Genomic DNA, 16,072 nt, shown 5'->3' with positions numbered 1-16,072 from the left:
CTCTCAACAGGGCAGGTTTCAGGGGACCCTGATTTTTTATTGTTACCTGATGAAGTCCAGGGTCTGGAGGAAACAAAGGTCAATATACTTAGGTAGTTAAATAGAAGGAAAGTTGGTCTCAAAGGGAGAGCCATCTCCAGTTACAATTAAGGGTATACCCTAAAAGAAATCCTGAATCTTCTTCTTGAAAGAGTGCAATACTCTAAATGCTATATCCCCTCAAATTCATACACTGAAACCTAATCTCTCATGTGATGATAGCATTTGGAGTGGGTGCTTAGTAAGTGATTAGGTCATTAATGACATTGATCCTCTTACAAAGAGACCCTAGAACTGAACCTCACCCCTTTCCCAAATGAAGACAGAGAAAAGATGACCCTCTGAGAACCAGCTGGTGGGTCCTCACAGACATTAAACCTTCTGGTGCTTTGATACAGACTCCCTGCCAGAACGGTGTGAAATGTATTTTTGTTGAAAAAGGCATGGTTTGTTAGTTTTCTCAGTCCGAATGGATTAGACAAAGAGTAAAAAACTGCAGTTGGCAAAGGAATTTAGCAGAGATGACATTGCTGAGAGAATCTGAGGAGGAGCAGCATAGGCAGACTTGAATTCCACATCCTGCGGAGCCATTACCACATAGGTGCTCCACTCTGGGAGCTAGGTTCATTCAGCACTTTCCCACTGACCAGGGAGTCAGGAATAGAGTGAAGGTGACTAGTCACTGGTCAAGGATGTGGCCTGCCCCTGAGGCCAGAGCTCTGTCCTACTCCCAGGCAATCCCAGGTGACTTTTCCTGAGAGAGACACAGAACTCCTTAGCTTCAGAGCAGCGATGGGGAGACCTGGGCATGGAAGCAGGCTGGGTGAATGTGGAGCCTTCAAAATTTCTGGTAGGACTCCCAGAGGCCCAGAGATTATGCCCTGATAGGTCTGTGAGGTCAAAGCACCTCAGGGTCCCAGGGCAATAGTGTCCTGAGCTGGGGTTCCAGCATCATATTTCTATGTTCAGCTCATGCTTCCACCACTTACTGACTGCTGGGATCATGGATAGCCACGGCATTTGATCTCTCCAAACCTCACCTTCCTCCTCCTTTAAATGTAATCATGCAGTACCCACCTCATAGGGTTACAGTGAGATGTGAGGATTCAATAAAATGACTCTTGGGAGTTGGTTTGCAGGGTTCATTCAATACTGGCCCCCTACCCTTATTCCACATATTAGTCCTTTGCCCTTCTGCTGGGTGAAAACACCTGTGTGTTTCCTAACTTTTTGCATAGAGAAGATTCCAAACTTTCACATGACAATCAGAATTCCCAAAGCATCCAGACTCATTTTGGAGGCGTAGAAATGGTGACAGGATAGCCCACTTGAGCCTGGTGGAGACGGCACCCTGTGGAGGTGCTCGGTGACACCAGAGTGCGCGAGAGCAGTCACACAGATTTTATGCAAGTTTCTGGTTATTCGAAATGAACTCCCTGGAGTCTCGGGTTATCATCCTGGAGCTGGTGGTTGAGGCTGAGCATTAGTTCGCCCTGGGCCAGAGCCCCGGTGCTCGTTAAGGAGGGGAGCTGGCTACTCCACTCTCGGTGATGGAAACCGTGTTTCCTCTCCCACGCGCCTGGGGAGATGGGAAAAAGATGGAGTCACGAGTGGTCCGAGGTAAGTTGGCTTCCCACACTGTTCCGCGCGCCAGTCCCGGGCTTGGATCCAACCCCAACAACGTGACAGTGTCCTCGGGCTTAGAGAGCTCACCAGCGCCCCCAGGCCGCGGGGTGGTGGGCGGAGGAACAGCTGCGGGCTGGGGGGAGAAGCCAAAAGCAGAAAAAGAGGGGCGGGGGAGCGACGACCTGGTGGCAGTGGGAACAGCAGATTGCGCCGAGCCAATGGCGACAGCAGGACGAGGTGGCACCAAATTCCCGTTGGCCAATGACGACCAGAGTTGAGGAAGCCTAATTAGCATGTACCCCCGCCGCTGGGGGTTGTTGTCTGCAGTATTCTGGTGCCTTGACTCTTCACAGCGCTCCTGTCCTCTTGGTCTCCTCCCTTTTCCCGCCCTCACCTCCTCTCTTGGCCAGCATTGCGCTTTGTGTCCCTCGTTGTTGAAACGGAATCAAGGAAATACCGGACACAATCACTGCCAGCTCTAGCCTGGAAAACGCAGCCCCGAGAGATCTGCGCACTGCAGTTTCCGGCCGGGACATCCATCGCGCGTGCAAGGCGCACAGACAGTTCTGAGCGCACGTACTAGATCGCGGCTCATAAGCCGGGTCAGTCCATCTTCGGGCCTCTGCAGTTCGAATTCCGCTCGGCAGTCTCGGCCCTGGGAACGTATCCCAGCATCACCGAGGCAAGATGCCGGCCCACATGCTGCAGGTGAGATTCCCAGAAGTGGCTCTGGCCACGCGTGCTATGCGGTTTGAATTGGCTTATAGGTGACTGGTTGAAAACTCCTGGGAGGACCTGGCCATCTTTTTTCTAGCTGCTCTGCCTTCAGTCGATTGCTCTGCTCTCAGTTAGTAACTAAATTTTTAATAGGGGGCACTTGATACCCCTTGTTTCTTAAGCTTTTAAAGTAAAGAAAAACCTGGTGTTGCCGGCGCCTTTATGTGTACGTGTGATTTTTCCTTTGTCCGTTGCCACGGGTAGGAGTGTTTCACCCTTCTTTCCTTCTGCCACTTCACCTTAATGTTCTACCCACAATCTGTCTACATAATCTCTGGAAACTTCCCCATTCCATCTCAAGCCACCTTCATGTAACCTGGGTACTGGGGCAGGGCCTGTGCCTCTACAGTACCCTTCCCCCTTCCTCTTAGAGGGCGAAGTGACCCTGCTGCTGCAAGCCTCTGCTCTCTTCTGACTTTCCACTTAACTCTCCTTCTAGCTCTCCAGCTCCTACACCACCACCACCACCATCACAGCGCCTCCCAAGGGGAGCCCGCAGAATGAAGGAGAGAAGTTGGAGAACCACCCTCTCTACTCCGAAGAAGACATCCGCCCTGAAATGAAAGATGACATATATGACCCCAGCTACCAGGATGCAGAGGGCCCCAGGCCCAAGTTTGAGTTTGTCTGGAGAAACATCATCCTCATGTGTCTGCTGCACCTGGGAGCTCTGTATGGGATCATACTGGTTCCCAACTGCAAGTTCTACACTTGGCTCTGGGGTAAGCATGTCCTCTTGTCCTGAGCCAGTACCCCTAGGTGTCTCCCTGATCTTTAATAAGGTGGGGACTTCTACAGAAGGGCTACTATTCTTTGTCCAGTTTTTGCCACCCATGTGTCTTTGGTTGCTTGAGAGAGGCTGATGGGGATAGGAATAGAGCCTAGTAGGATTGGGATGTAAAAGTGTCTGTTCTGGGAGCAGTTTGACATGGATGTTAGGGATCAAGGCTGAGAACATGAGCAGGAGGCTTTGAGGTATAGACAAGTGACAAAGACCCCTATCCTGAAAGAGCTGTTCTGTTTGTATCATTTGCTTGTCTTCCACAAAACTATTTTGACTTTACCCCACCCAGGGCAGATTAGGCTGGTTTATTATGGAGGAAGATGAAGAAAATTTAAGATGAAATAAGGTCATAGAAATGTTTCATATTCCTTTCCCTATACCCATTGATTCAGCTTCTCTCCAGAGCTCGCAAGGGCTAGCACCTTCTAATACCAGCTCTCCTGGCCCCCTCCCTAGCCCTCAGGCAGCTGTAATGAGAGAGAAGATTTCCAGGTCCTCCCTGACCCGTCCTAAGCTCAGCTTTTTCTGGGATCTCTGGCTGGAGGCTGATAGCAGTCCTGCCCCCTGGATCCACAGGTACTGCTTTGCAAGCAGATTAACTTCTGCCCTTGAAGCCTGAGTTGGGAAGGGGAAACAGGGAATTCTAGAAACCCAGGTGCCCAAATGTTGCTCTCTGAGGAGTGGGGAGCCAGGATGCCCTCTCCAGAAGACCATCAGAAGTTTCCTGGAACAGTCTAAGGTGTGGGGGTTTTTCCGGCAGCTCTCTGGGAGAGCAGTGGTTTAGAAAGTTTGGCTGGCCAGCCAGGTGTTAACCATCCCCTCTCAATCTCTTAGGTCTAATAGGTGATGATATCTGGTCCCTTGAGCTTTGTCATAGACATTCTCAGGTGCCACAGAGAAACGTAACTAAGAAGAATCCCTTTCTCAGTAAAAGTTTTTCCAGATTCCAAATGGGGCAGCACTACTGTGTTAGAATCAATGAATGTGGATATAACAGGCAGCTGAGTGCCTGGGTTCTTGTCCCAGGTCCCCTGTTAAGATAGAACGACATGTAGTTTTGGATTCAATGTCCCAGGGACATTTGCACCATGAAACAATCCTAAATGCTCCCTTGCTTCTTGGCCAAGTACTTCTGCTTTGTCCAGAGCCCTTTCTTTCCTCCTGGTGATTGCAGGGCTCTGGTTCCAGTGTGATTTTTCCAGGTATGGGTGAAGAACATTAGAAGGTCTCAATTGCCACATGGTCAGAGACCTCATGTCACCTGGAACAACACTTTCCTTTGACAGTCACTGACTTTATGGCTTTTCTGAGTATCCTGAAGAAGAAACAGGATAGGATGCAGAAGGCTGGGGAGGGAGAGGAGGAGGCTATTTAGGAAATAGTTATTTTTGACTGTGGAAGAACTAGAACAATTTGTTACAATGTGCTGTCTTCAACCACAACTAAGTGATGTGGCCCTTGAAGATCCACCCACTTGATCAGAATGAAACATTGGCCTCAGCCGTGCCCCATAGAACTGCTGAACACTTGAAGAGTTAGGTACACCTGCCCATTTCCCCATTAGAGATCATATCTGCTGCCTTGTGAGCCTGCAGAACTAGAGGACGCTGAGGCAGGACAATGTTCTGGTTCTGTTACCGGTTTTGACTATCTCTTGGCGTTGTCTAGAATTAGCATTGAATTAAAGAATCTAGTCTCACAGGGACTTGGCAAAGGAGAGAACAAGGAATTGGGCACAGATCTTGGAGAGTGGCTGGCACAGCTGGAACAAGAGGGTTTAAACCATGGCTTTGGTTTATTAGCTGTGTGGTCTAGATAAACAATCTTTGTGGGGGGTCTATTTCTTCAACTGCACTATGAGGTGTTAATAGGACCTGCTCCATTCAAGGTATGCAGTGAATTACAGAATATTAATATTTTGCTAGGACCTGAGCCACTGTGCAAATACAACTCTGTAGGGCTGACTTTCCCAGAAACAGACACATTGTCTTCTACAAGACTGAAATACTTTTGTACAAGGTGGTAAATAGACACATCACTGCATCCTTTGATTGTTCTCTACAACTTATGGCTGCTCCAACTGGGCAGTGCCACAGCTCTTGCTGCTGTTTTCACAACTAGTTCCCAGGTCCTAAGGTCTGTGGGAGTACTTTGAGACCCTGAACATCTTACAAAAGTTCAGCTGAAGGTCAAAGGAAATAGGCTCTGGGATAATGCCCCTGCAGACCCATAGTGCCGAGTGGCACAGTGGTGAGAGTCCTATTCCTTCTGCTGTCCTGCCTCCTTAAGTGCTGATATGTAGACATGATGATACTTTTCATGTGGTAAAAGCCAAGAGGCTACCAGGTACCAGGTTGCATGATTATAATTGCAGAAACTCTGGAAGCTGAGGCAAGAGGATTGCAAGTCAGAGGCCAGCCTCAGCAACTTAGTGGGACCCTGTTTCAAAAAAATAAAAAGGGCTGGGAACTTAGCACAGTGGTAAAGTATTCCTGGGTTCAATCCTCAGTACAAACAAACAAACAAAAAACTCCAAGAGGCCTTAGTTTCAGGGGAGGCAGTTCCTCACCCACAACCTGAAGAACACACAGACTCTGGCATTAAGAGAGTATTTTGACATGCCTTATGAAATTTCCTGTTGGTGACTCCCCTATCATCTTGTCCTGGCAGCCTATGTGTACTATTTAATCAGTGGCCTGGGCATCACTGCAGGAGCTCATCGCCTGTGGAGCCACCGAACTTACAAAGCGCGGCTGCCCCTGCGGCTCTTCCTGATCATTGCCAACACCATGGCGTTCCAGGTAAGTAGCGCTCAGCTTTTATGTCTCTACCCAGTCACTGATCCAGGATGGAATGAAGAGGATCAGTGTTTAGAGAACAGCCCCAGTAGGACAGCTATTGCCCTTTCCAGCTACTTTGGTCATCTCAAGTGAGGCTTGGTGCTTAATTCTTTCTTTCTTTCTTTACTCTAATTTGTTATATGTGATAGCAGAATGCATTTCAATTCATAGTACACATATAGAGCACAATCTTTCATGTCTCTGGATGTACACAAAGTAGAGTCACACCATTTGCCTCTTCATACATGTACTTGGGTAATGACGTCCATCTCATCTACCGTCTGCCCTACAGTGCTTAATTCTATCCAGCTTGGGAATACTTCAGTCACTGGGATGGGAAATAGGAGGTAAATAAGAAAGGCTATCAAGATAGAGAATTATTTTTCCTCCAATGTCCCTTCTCATATAGTGTAGCTGCTGTTGTCCTTCAGCATAAGGAACCATGGTCATAAACTAGGCACTGAACCTGGTTTCCTGGGGAGACAGTGAACATTAAACTTGTGCTCTTAGGTTGACTATTTTAGGACTCTACCACAGTGGGATTGAAGGTGATGTGTTGTACACTCCTGAGCTCTTTTCTTTTAGATAGTAATAGCATATAGCACAGAACTATGTGCCCGGTACTGTGCTTAAGTACTTGATATAGCTTAATTATTTCCTTCTAAGATGGGTAAGGGGGTAGGTCTTATTATCCCCAATTTATAGATGAGGAAACTTGAATAATGACTAACTTAGTTAAGCTAGGTTAGTCACGTATTAAAATGTAGTGAGATAACAGGTTTATAACAAGAGACAGAATGGGGGAAATTATAGCAATGGGCACAATATAGCTTGTGGTATAGGGCTTAGCATGCAGCAAAAGGAAAACAGTAAATTAGTTTCCTTTGTCTTTGCAGTATCTGAGGTGCTTAGCACATTTTCATAATCATTTCTGATCTAGTAACTTGTATCTTGAAATTCCTGCTGTTTACCTGAGGGCCAAAGGGAAGGAAAAGTCATACTGGTACATTCTTGAAGGAATGGAAAGAGCCCCAGGCAAGCCCAGAGGTCCTTTGGAACTGTAGTCACAGTCATGAATCACTTGCTCTTCTTGTTGAGTTGGGTGAGCTGTCACTTGTGCAGGTATCAGGGTAGAGTCCCTGCCACTTATACCCACAGACCATCACTCTGGGGCCACTTGACTCATCCTTTCCCACAAATTGGCCCATGAGGACCTTGTCCCTTATTTGCTCAAGAAATGGCAGTGTTCTTTCTTAATGAAACTGTCTGAGCTCAGTATGATTTACTTCCATTCTCCCCATCATATAACTGCAAGAAGCTGCAGTGCTCTCTCTATGGCCTGGGATTAAGTTGCTTTTCCACCTGAGCTTCAGGGCAATTGAGCAGAAGAGGACAGGCTCCAGTAACTCTTCTTTGGAGCCAAACTCATAGATATTTGTGAGGCTTGGCTGAGAGAGCCGTGGGCCCTTGCAGACATCCAGGCATTGGACTTCTCCCAGGAGGGCATCTCTCCTCAGGCCTGCGTTCCTCTTCTCTGTCCCTCCAGAACGATGTTTATGAATGGGCCCGAGATCACCGCGCCCACCACAAGTTCTCAGAAACAGATGCCGACCCTCACAACTCCCGCCGCGGCTTCTTCTTCTCTCACGTGGGTTGGCTGCTTGTGCGCAAACACCCAGCTGTCAAAGAGAAGGGGGCGACGCTGAACCTATCTGACCTAAAAGCTGAGAAGCTGGTGATGTTCCAGAGGAGGTGAGTGAAGGGAGGATGGGGCTGGGGATGTGGCCCTGGGCAACTTTTTCTCTCAGAACTTATAAAATAAAAATGGAGTGATTTACATGTTCAGATCATCATTTAAAAGTTAATTTTTTTTTTTAAAGAGAGAGTGAGAGAGGAGAGAGAGAGAGAGAGAGAGAGAGAGAGAATTTTTAATATTTATTTTTTAGTTCTCGGCAGACACAACATCTTTGTTGGTATGTGGTGCTGAGGATCGAACCCGGGCCGCACGCATGCCAGGCGAGCGCGCTACCGCTTGAGCCACATCCCCAGCCCTAAAAGTTAATTTTTAATGTGACACAGATACACAGACATGAACTAATGCTCTGTTTCTTTGTGTATGTTATCTTAGTGAAACAAATTAAGGGCAAGAAATGATTATTGACCTAGGACAATCAGGGATACAAAAATGAATATAACTAATCCTTATGTTAAGGAAGTATGAAGCCTATTTGGGGATTAAGGGATAAACCAAGTACCCGAATAACCATGATACAAGGCAGAATATCCTGCTGTACTCAGAGGAAGAAAGAGGAGGGAGATTGCTCAGTAAGGAACTCCAGGGAGAGGTTTACAAATAAAGTAGCATCAGAATCCACCCATGGATAGAGACTTTTCTCAAAGATGGGTAAACAGGGATGGTGCAAAGACAATGAAAAGAATGAAATATAGCCTCATGCGTGTTCCGGGAAGGTCCTTCTGTTCAGAGTACAGGGGTGGCTCTAGATAAAGGATTACAGAGACTGATAATGTTCCTTTGGAGTCCGAGGCACAGATGTAGGATTTAATTCATCTGGCAACATGGAACTACTAATGGTCTCTGTAGCAATATGGCACAGTCAGAGGTGTGCTTCAGAAAGCCTGTTCTCAGGGTGGGTGGAAGTAACCATTGAGCCGGAGAGAGGAGAGGCAGGGACACAGGTCAGCTGGTAGGAAGTACCCATGGTAGTGATGCAGTCAGGGACAGCAATGGAAAGGAGTTGGAGGCAAGGAATGTCAGTCATACAAGTCAAAGGTGTGACTGCTGTAAGGAGGTAAGCGGTCAGTGCCCTTGGAATATTAATGGCTTGGTTTTGCATGAAAGAATAGGACAGGGCCTCTGGAGGGACAGAGACCTTCAGGTGATCAAAGAGACTCCTGAAGGAAAAGCATAGCAAAGAATTATGGGTGGTCACAGGAAATGGAGGCAAGCCTTCTTGCATTAAAGTTAAGGGAGCCCTAAGGCAGATGGGTAATAGCCCAGGCAGCAGAATTGGGGCTAATGAGCTTGAGATTTGAACCCTTACCTTTTTGACCAAATGACCTTATGGTCTCATGAAAAAAGAAAAATGGATTTCAAGTGAAGAGATGAGAATCATTTATTTAGCAGGTCCATATTGCTTCATCTAAAACCTGATTTCCACCCCATCTGGGTGTGGTGGCACACACCTCTACTCCCAGCGGCTCTGGAGGCTGAAGCAGGAGGATCACAAATTCAAAGCCAACCTAAGGAACTTAGTGAGACCCTGTTTCAAAATAAAAAAGGGCCGGAGATGTGGCTCAGCAGTGCCCCTGGTTTTAATTCCTGGTACAAAAAGAAAGAGAAAGAAAAAAGATTTTTCACTCCATTTCCTCTGTTTTATGCCATCCTGTACTCATAGTGTAGGAGGAAATATACAACCCACTCAGTAAGAATGGGCAGTCCAGATAAATGTGAGAGTTCTCTTTCCACTGACTAACTGTGGGATCTCTCAATGTAGGTACTACAAGCCCGCTGTCCTGTTGATATGCTTCATCCTGCCCACACTGGTGCCCTGGTTCTATTGGGGTGAAACTTTTCTAAACAGCTTGTGTGTTGCCACTTTCCTGCGATACGCTGTAGTGCTCAATGCCACCTGGCTGGTGAACAGTGCTGCCCACCTGTATGGATACCGCCCTTATGACAAGAACATTAACTCCCGGGAGAATATTCTGGTTTCCCTGGGAGCTGTGGGTAAGTCATCCATCCCTAATATGACCACATCTAGTGGTCTGCTGATTAGGAGCCAGAGAAATCCAAATGACTGTTTTTATGACCACTTTGTAGCTCAGTTTTTCCGCTATAAAACTGGGGGCAGCATATTGGGAAATCCTATGGGAGTGAAGCAACAACTCTATATAAATGGAAAGGATGTGCTATCTATTATAATGAGTCCTTTGGAGATTTCCTTTTTCTAGTCATCTCATAGGCTGTAGTCGTACAATGGGATGGGGGATGTAGAAATACAAAAGTTGAGACATCTGCATAGTTTGTATGTTTAGTGTTTTATATTTAAACATTCTGTATAAAATGTAGATTGATTACAAATTAGTTTTAAAAATTTCAACTATGCCATACTTTAAATCTCACTACTATATTTGAATACGCCCTACTTTTAAGAGTGGGTGCAGTGGCACAGGCCTGTAATCCCAGCAGCTGGGGAGATTGAGGCAGGAGGATGGTGAGTTCAAAGCCAGCCTCAGCAACTTAGCAAGGTCCTAAGCAACTCAGTGAGACCCTGTCTCTAAATAAAATATTTTTAAAAGGGCTGGGGATGTGGTTCAGTGGTTAAGTGCCCCTGGGTTCAATCCCCAGTACCAAAAAAAAAAAAAAAACCAAAAAACAAAAGAGTGGGCTGGCCTTATTATTTAGTGATGCAAGTATGAGGAGAGTCAGGGCATCTGTTGGTGGTCCTTTCCCACCTCCTATCAGTCCCATTTCTTCTTGTCCTTTATTTTTCGGTTTTCTGCTTACTTTACTATATGCTAGGAACTCCTCTTCCTCCACAGAACTGTGGGAATCCTCCAGTAAAGCAGAGAATTTGATTACAATTTTCTGTTTTCTTATCTGATTGTTCACTATTCCTAAATTGTATCCTCTCTATAATCCTGGTTCCCTTGCCAGAATGAGGGAAACAGTATTTTCCCCCCTATATTTTGGGGGCTTCTATAATCTCCTTCCTCCTATCAGGCACCTTTTACCATTATGCACGTTCTTACTTTGACTCATGTTTGAAATAAATTACGTACTCTGTACAAATCTGAATTTTCATATACACATGTGTCCTGTATTATAAATAATACTATAGCAAGCCTTCCAGATTCTAGCCTCCTTAAGGATGATCATAAAAAAGTGATTGTCAGCATCTTAGTCTCCATTGTTTTTCATTACTCCGAAGCTGCTCTTTCATCCTTCTCATCTCAGAGCTTCTCTTCTACCATTGTTTGCTGCCATTGTGATGTTTTTCATCTTGAATTACCTCCCTCACAGTCACATGCTCATCTTCTCCCTGAAAAAGCTAACCTTCCTCTACAGCCACTCCCCTTGAGATGTGTCTTGCTGCCGCAAGTGCAACCCATTGGCTCTCTCCCTTTTTCTCTTGTATATGCATGTGTGTATGATTCCATTTAAATTGAACGTTAGGCTTTGTGATTGCTCACTTAGAGCCTTGCTATGAAACCCTGGGTGGAAGTAGCAATCCTCTGTCAGCAGTACCAGTTTCTCTCTATAGTCTCCTTATCCACAAGATAGATTTCCCATCACAAAAGCTCCCAGTCAGCCATTGGTGACCAGGGCTTCTTGATTCATTTCTTTTCTTTCTTTTTTTTTTTTTTTTTTTTTTTTAATATTTTTTAGTTGTTGATGGACCTTTATTTTATTTATTTGTATGTGGGGCTGAGAATCGAACCCAGTGCCTCATGCCTGCTAGGGAAGCGTGCTATCTCTGAGCCACAGCCCCAGTTCCCTTGACTCATTTCTTAAGATGCCTCAGGGCATATGATTCAGAGTAGAAGACACAGGGTTCATCCATTCACTTGGCAACAACAGCTTTCTCTGAGGTTTGTAGTGTGCTGCTGGGTAAGATGTTGCCAAGATGAGGAAAACGTCAATCCACCGAGATTCATAACTTCTGTCCTTGGTTTGTTCCAGGTGAGGGTTTCCACAACTACCACCACACCTTCCCCTATGACTACTCTGCCAGTGAGTACCGCTGGCACATCAACTTTACCACGTTCTTCATCGACTGCATGGCTGCCCTTGGCCTGGCTTATGACAGGAAGAAAGTATCCAAGACCGCCGTCCTGGCCAGGATTAAGAGAACTGGAGATGGAAGCCACAAGAGTGCCTGAGTTTGGGGTTGTCCAGGTTCCTTTTCTAAAGCCATCTGGGCAGAGGTTTAATGTTCTGTTTATTAACTACTGAGTAATGCTTCCCAGATGCTAAAGACGATGACCTTAACCCATTTTAGTACAGTATTCTTGTAAATGCGCAAGTATTGAAAGGCAACAAGTCCCCTCTTTGAAGCTAGGCTGATTTTTTTTTTTTTCTCTTCTATTCCCATTATCCTTTGCCTTGCTTGGTTCCTATCACCTTCCTTTCTCTAATCCCTCATTGCCTCCCAGGCAAGCATCTGATCAGCCATAAGTTGGTGTCCATTGTAAAAACCCAACGGTCTTTTCTAGAGCCTAAAAGTAAAGATCTTTGCCACAGTTAACTCTCTTTTCTTGATCTCTCCTGAGCTTCCAGATTGGTGGCTCTAGCTAGATATGCAACAAAATCTTCTCAAAAGTGCCCATTAACTGTCATCCTACGCTTTGCCAGATGGAAGGTGAAAATAACTTTGTCACAGAGTTTGCAAAGCAGGTCATTCATCAGGGGAGAGTGAGCATGCACAGTATGATTTGTAAGTAAGGATGTGGTTGAGGTGGGAAAGCTTTTTGTAGTCAGACCCAGCTGCCTACTTAGCAGAGACCTAGAGTCTCTCTACTCAGTATGCGTCCTTTCTCTCCTGATTGGTAGAGTAGCCATGAAGGTTGGCAATTAAATTACCGCAGCACATCTCAATGTCTCAATATAGTTTAGACTGAGGATAAATGGGAAGCATTTCATCCTTAGAAAACGTGGTCTCTGCTGGGGAAGGACGTTTCCCCCTATATAACAAGGACATTTTCTTATTTCATACACAAACAAGTTGTCAGGTTAACCATGTCCAGAAGTGATGGATACAGCAACAGTTAATAGAATTTTGAGGATTCTGTGAGCTTCTCATTCAACTTCTTTCATCTTTCTGCTGTGCTATCTTCAGGAATTTGGTCACTGCCCTTGTAATGATAGGATGGCTGTGGCATTTCCAAACATCCAACAATGGAAAGATTTTAGCAGGTGAACTTGGGTCAAAGTTAAACGTGTATAGACATAATTTGTATTGCAGCATGAAAATATTCACTGGGAGTATTTCATTCTGAAAAAGAAATACTAAAGTAGCTTGAAGGACAAGAGGAACCTATTGGTTTACCCATTCCTCCCACTGCTGGGCAGGAGATGGACAGTTTGAGGGGCAGGGTCTGTAGGCAGCTCCTGAAAGATTACTTTCCAAAGGAAGAACTCTGACAGCACATTGTCAGAGGGTTCAGAAGCTGCTGAGTGATTTGTTGGGTGTTCTGGTGAACTAAGTTAGATAGTAGGTTCATTCATTACAGTTTTTCCTTACATAGAATAAAACCTAGGTTTCCTCCCCCGTTATTGTGCCCCTTCATGCATTCCTTTTTCTGTGACCATCCAGACAACACTGGCAGGACTGCTGTGGCAGGGTTTGGGTAAAGCGATCTTTAAACCATCTTGTTTCCTGGCTCTACTCCATCTGTCATTTTTACTGGTTCTCTTATACTTCCTTTTTTCATTAAAGACACAGCCTCCTATGTATCTTCAGGGCAGTGAGGACTTCCTATCCAGGCAACACCCTATTCTGCAGACACATTGCTCATGGGCACCGAACTGAAGTAGCCTCCAGATCCTCTTCACCTCCACCCTATGTGCCTCTGCCACACTGATAACTTAAGAAAACCCTCTCAAAACTTTCCTGGCCACACAGGCTCACTTTCCAAAAAGCTAAGCCAAATGCCCATGTTGTGCCAGTGAGCTGACCATGGAGGAAAGCAGGGTTTGTTGATAATCTCCTTCCTAGGACAGAAGAGAGCATGCTCAGTGTGATTCTTGCAGGAAGAGGAGGACACCTGGTTCTCACTTTGAAAGGAGGCCCCGACCAGGAGGCAGAGTCTGCTGCAAAGCTTTGGCTTAAATGTGGGATCTGAGATGGCATGAATTTTGCTGAAAAGAGTGTGTGTTTAGCAAACTTAACCGACATCCCCTACCACACAGCCAGGCAAACAATAGGATAGAAGTCTGTGGGGGGAAAAACAGAATGTCAATAGTTTAAAGACTATGGGCCTTTCCTGCCCTGTACCTCCGTCATCAATGTGGAAGCCTGGCTTTGCTCTTACCAGGATTAACAGTGTACAATGCCAAATGCTTTGTCCATTGTTGAGGCCTGATGTTGGGAGGAAGCAGGAACTTTCTTCCTGTGTCAGTTGAGTTGAGGCTAAAGGGACCAGCCTGCACTAAGGCAGCCTTGCTTTGAACTGTTCATTAAAGCAGAAAAGAATCTTATGGAAGATCACTATAGATCATATCTGCTGACCTGTGTGCCTACCCACAAATATGTCTCTTGGGTTGTTTTTTCTCTGCAGGTCATCAGGTAGATATAACCCTCAATTTTTTCTCATTCTCTTTTAATTCTGTCCCACGAATCTGATCCATTCCATGTCCCTACAGAAGTGAGGATGGAGACCTTGGACTGAGGGTGCAGGATATGTGTGTGGGGTAGTGGTAGATTGACTCAGTAAAGAACACTTTTCAAGATTCTAAAGCTCAATGACACATTAAAAGAAACTCTGATCAAGAGTGAATTTGTAATGGTTAATACTGACAATTTATTCAGGTGCCTTACCTCTTTTCTAATCCATGTTACACGTGAGCCTCCCTTGCTCCCTCTTGAGTCCCTTAACACCTGAGAGCCTGCAGCAGTGCAGATGTAAAAACTGGCCCACTTGGAGGATTATCAATACATCGATTTGAAGGATTCCCTTCTGGGCTTCATTTTGTAAACTTCTTAGGGCTGTTTTTATTAATCACGTTTGATGGAGGGTAGAAATAATTTGAACATTTTATTTATACCTTTATTAATTAAAAGGTTACAGTATTTAAAATGGAAGTTTTAACAGTCTGCAATTATTCCAAGTGTGTTCTCTGTAAAAGTAACAGAAGGGGGTTGATGTGAAAAGAAGGCAAGGTAGCTGTGCTATACTGGTTGTGAAGGTCAGGGCCTCCTACCAGTATGCCACTGACCATGTGACTCCTAAAGCAGACTTATGCTGACAATAAAGAATCCACTCCCAAGATAAGGACATTAATCCATGAGGGTAGAACACTCCTGACCTAATCACCTCTTAATGGTTCCACCTCAATGCTGTTGCTTTGGAGATGAAGTGTCCATCCCATGAATTCAGACCACAGCACTGGACAAGTCATTTATAATGTGCCTCAGTATTCCTTCTCTTAAAATGGGGTAATAAAACTGACCTACCTCAATGGACAGGTTTGAGACATGAGTAATGCTTCTACTAAAGCATTTTGGCATCAGCAGAGGAATTTTCAAAACCTACATGTTTTTATTATAGCAGTATCCACCATGGACTTGATGTGTACCATGTTCTGGATGATGTTAGACTACATCCTCCTCTTGATAGATTGAATGAATGCAGTTGATAAATGTTGGATAATTAGCCAGACAAAATTTTGAGAATGTATACTCATTGCTATGAAAATATATGCAGGATACCTTTTCCTTCCTTGGGTAAGATTTTTCCTTATGTGAAATAGTAATTATTTGTAACCTAAGAATTTTTTTTGGAATAATTTTCATTAATATCAATTTTGAAGCTAGTTGTTTTGATCTGAGGTTGTGTTTGTTCTAATAAAATTGATGTGAATCTGATTGTACTGTGCCTTGGAGCTTTTTGACTGTTGTAGTCTCCTAGGACCTGTTACTATGGCTCATCACCTGAACCTTTAAAAGAAAAAAAAACAAAAAAACAGTAGAAGCTTTGGGGGTTGAATCATACCCCAATAACCTGCCTTGCCCTTCCTAAGAGTTAACTTTAGGTTAAACTGTGGGCAACAGGAAAGGAGATGTCTGCTCCTATTAAATCAAACATGTGCCACCAGTTGGCACTAAGGCCTGGGGAAATGCCAGCTCTCCATGTGTCACTAAGATAGAGCTCCTGGGAAAGGCCTGGAGCAGCAGCAGAAGTACCGCCTGGGAAAACAAAACTTTCTCTTGCAACCCAGGCTGGACAGTGCAGCTCCTGGAAAGTCCTGGCCTCCAAAGAATAA

The 16,072-nt window shown here is 45.1% G+C and overlaps 1 protein-coding gene across 1 annotated transcript; it reads left to right on the top strand.

The window, feature by feature from the left end:
* Positions 1-1,832: 1,832 nt before the first annotated feature.
* Positions 1,833-15,346, top strand: LOC308633825 (stearoyl-CoA desaturase). The gene is made up of 6 exons (XM_081266953.1): positions 1,833-2,373; positions 2,882-3,164; positions 5,897-6,027; positions 7,613-7,818; positions 9,582-9,814; positions 11,771-15,346. Exons 1-6 carry the CDS (start codon positions 2,353-2,355, stop codon positions 11,968-11,970), a joined length of 1,074 nt encoding a protein of 357 aa, XP_081123079.1. The 5' UTR covers positions 1,833-2,352; the 3' UTR covers positions 11,971-15,346.
* The last annotated feature ends 726 nt before the right edge of the window (positions 15,347-16,072 follow it).

This window comes from Spermophilus citellus (assembly GCF_964194105.1).
Source record: "Spermophilus citellus genome assembly, chromosome: 15".
NCBI lineage: Eukaryota > Metazoa > Chordata > Mammalia > Rodentia > Sciuridae > Spermophilus > Spermophilus citellus.
This window is presented reverse-complemented; position numbering and strand designations above follow the sequence as displayed.

Bases quoted from the DNA above. Each gene is read 5' to 3' on its own strand.
- LOC308633825 (XM_081266953.1), top strand. From the start codon at position 2,353: ATGCCGGCCCACATGCTGCAG. The intron at 3,165-5,896 runs GTAAGCATGTCC...TTGTCCTGGCAG, and splicing joins GTTCTACACTTGGCTCTGGG to CCTATGTGTACTATTTAATC. The intron at 9,815-11,770 runs GTAAGTCATCCA...GGTTTGTTCCAG, and splicing joins GGTTTCCCTGGGAGCTGTGG to GTGAGGGTTTCCACAACTAC.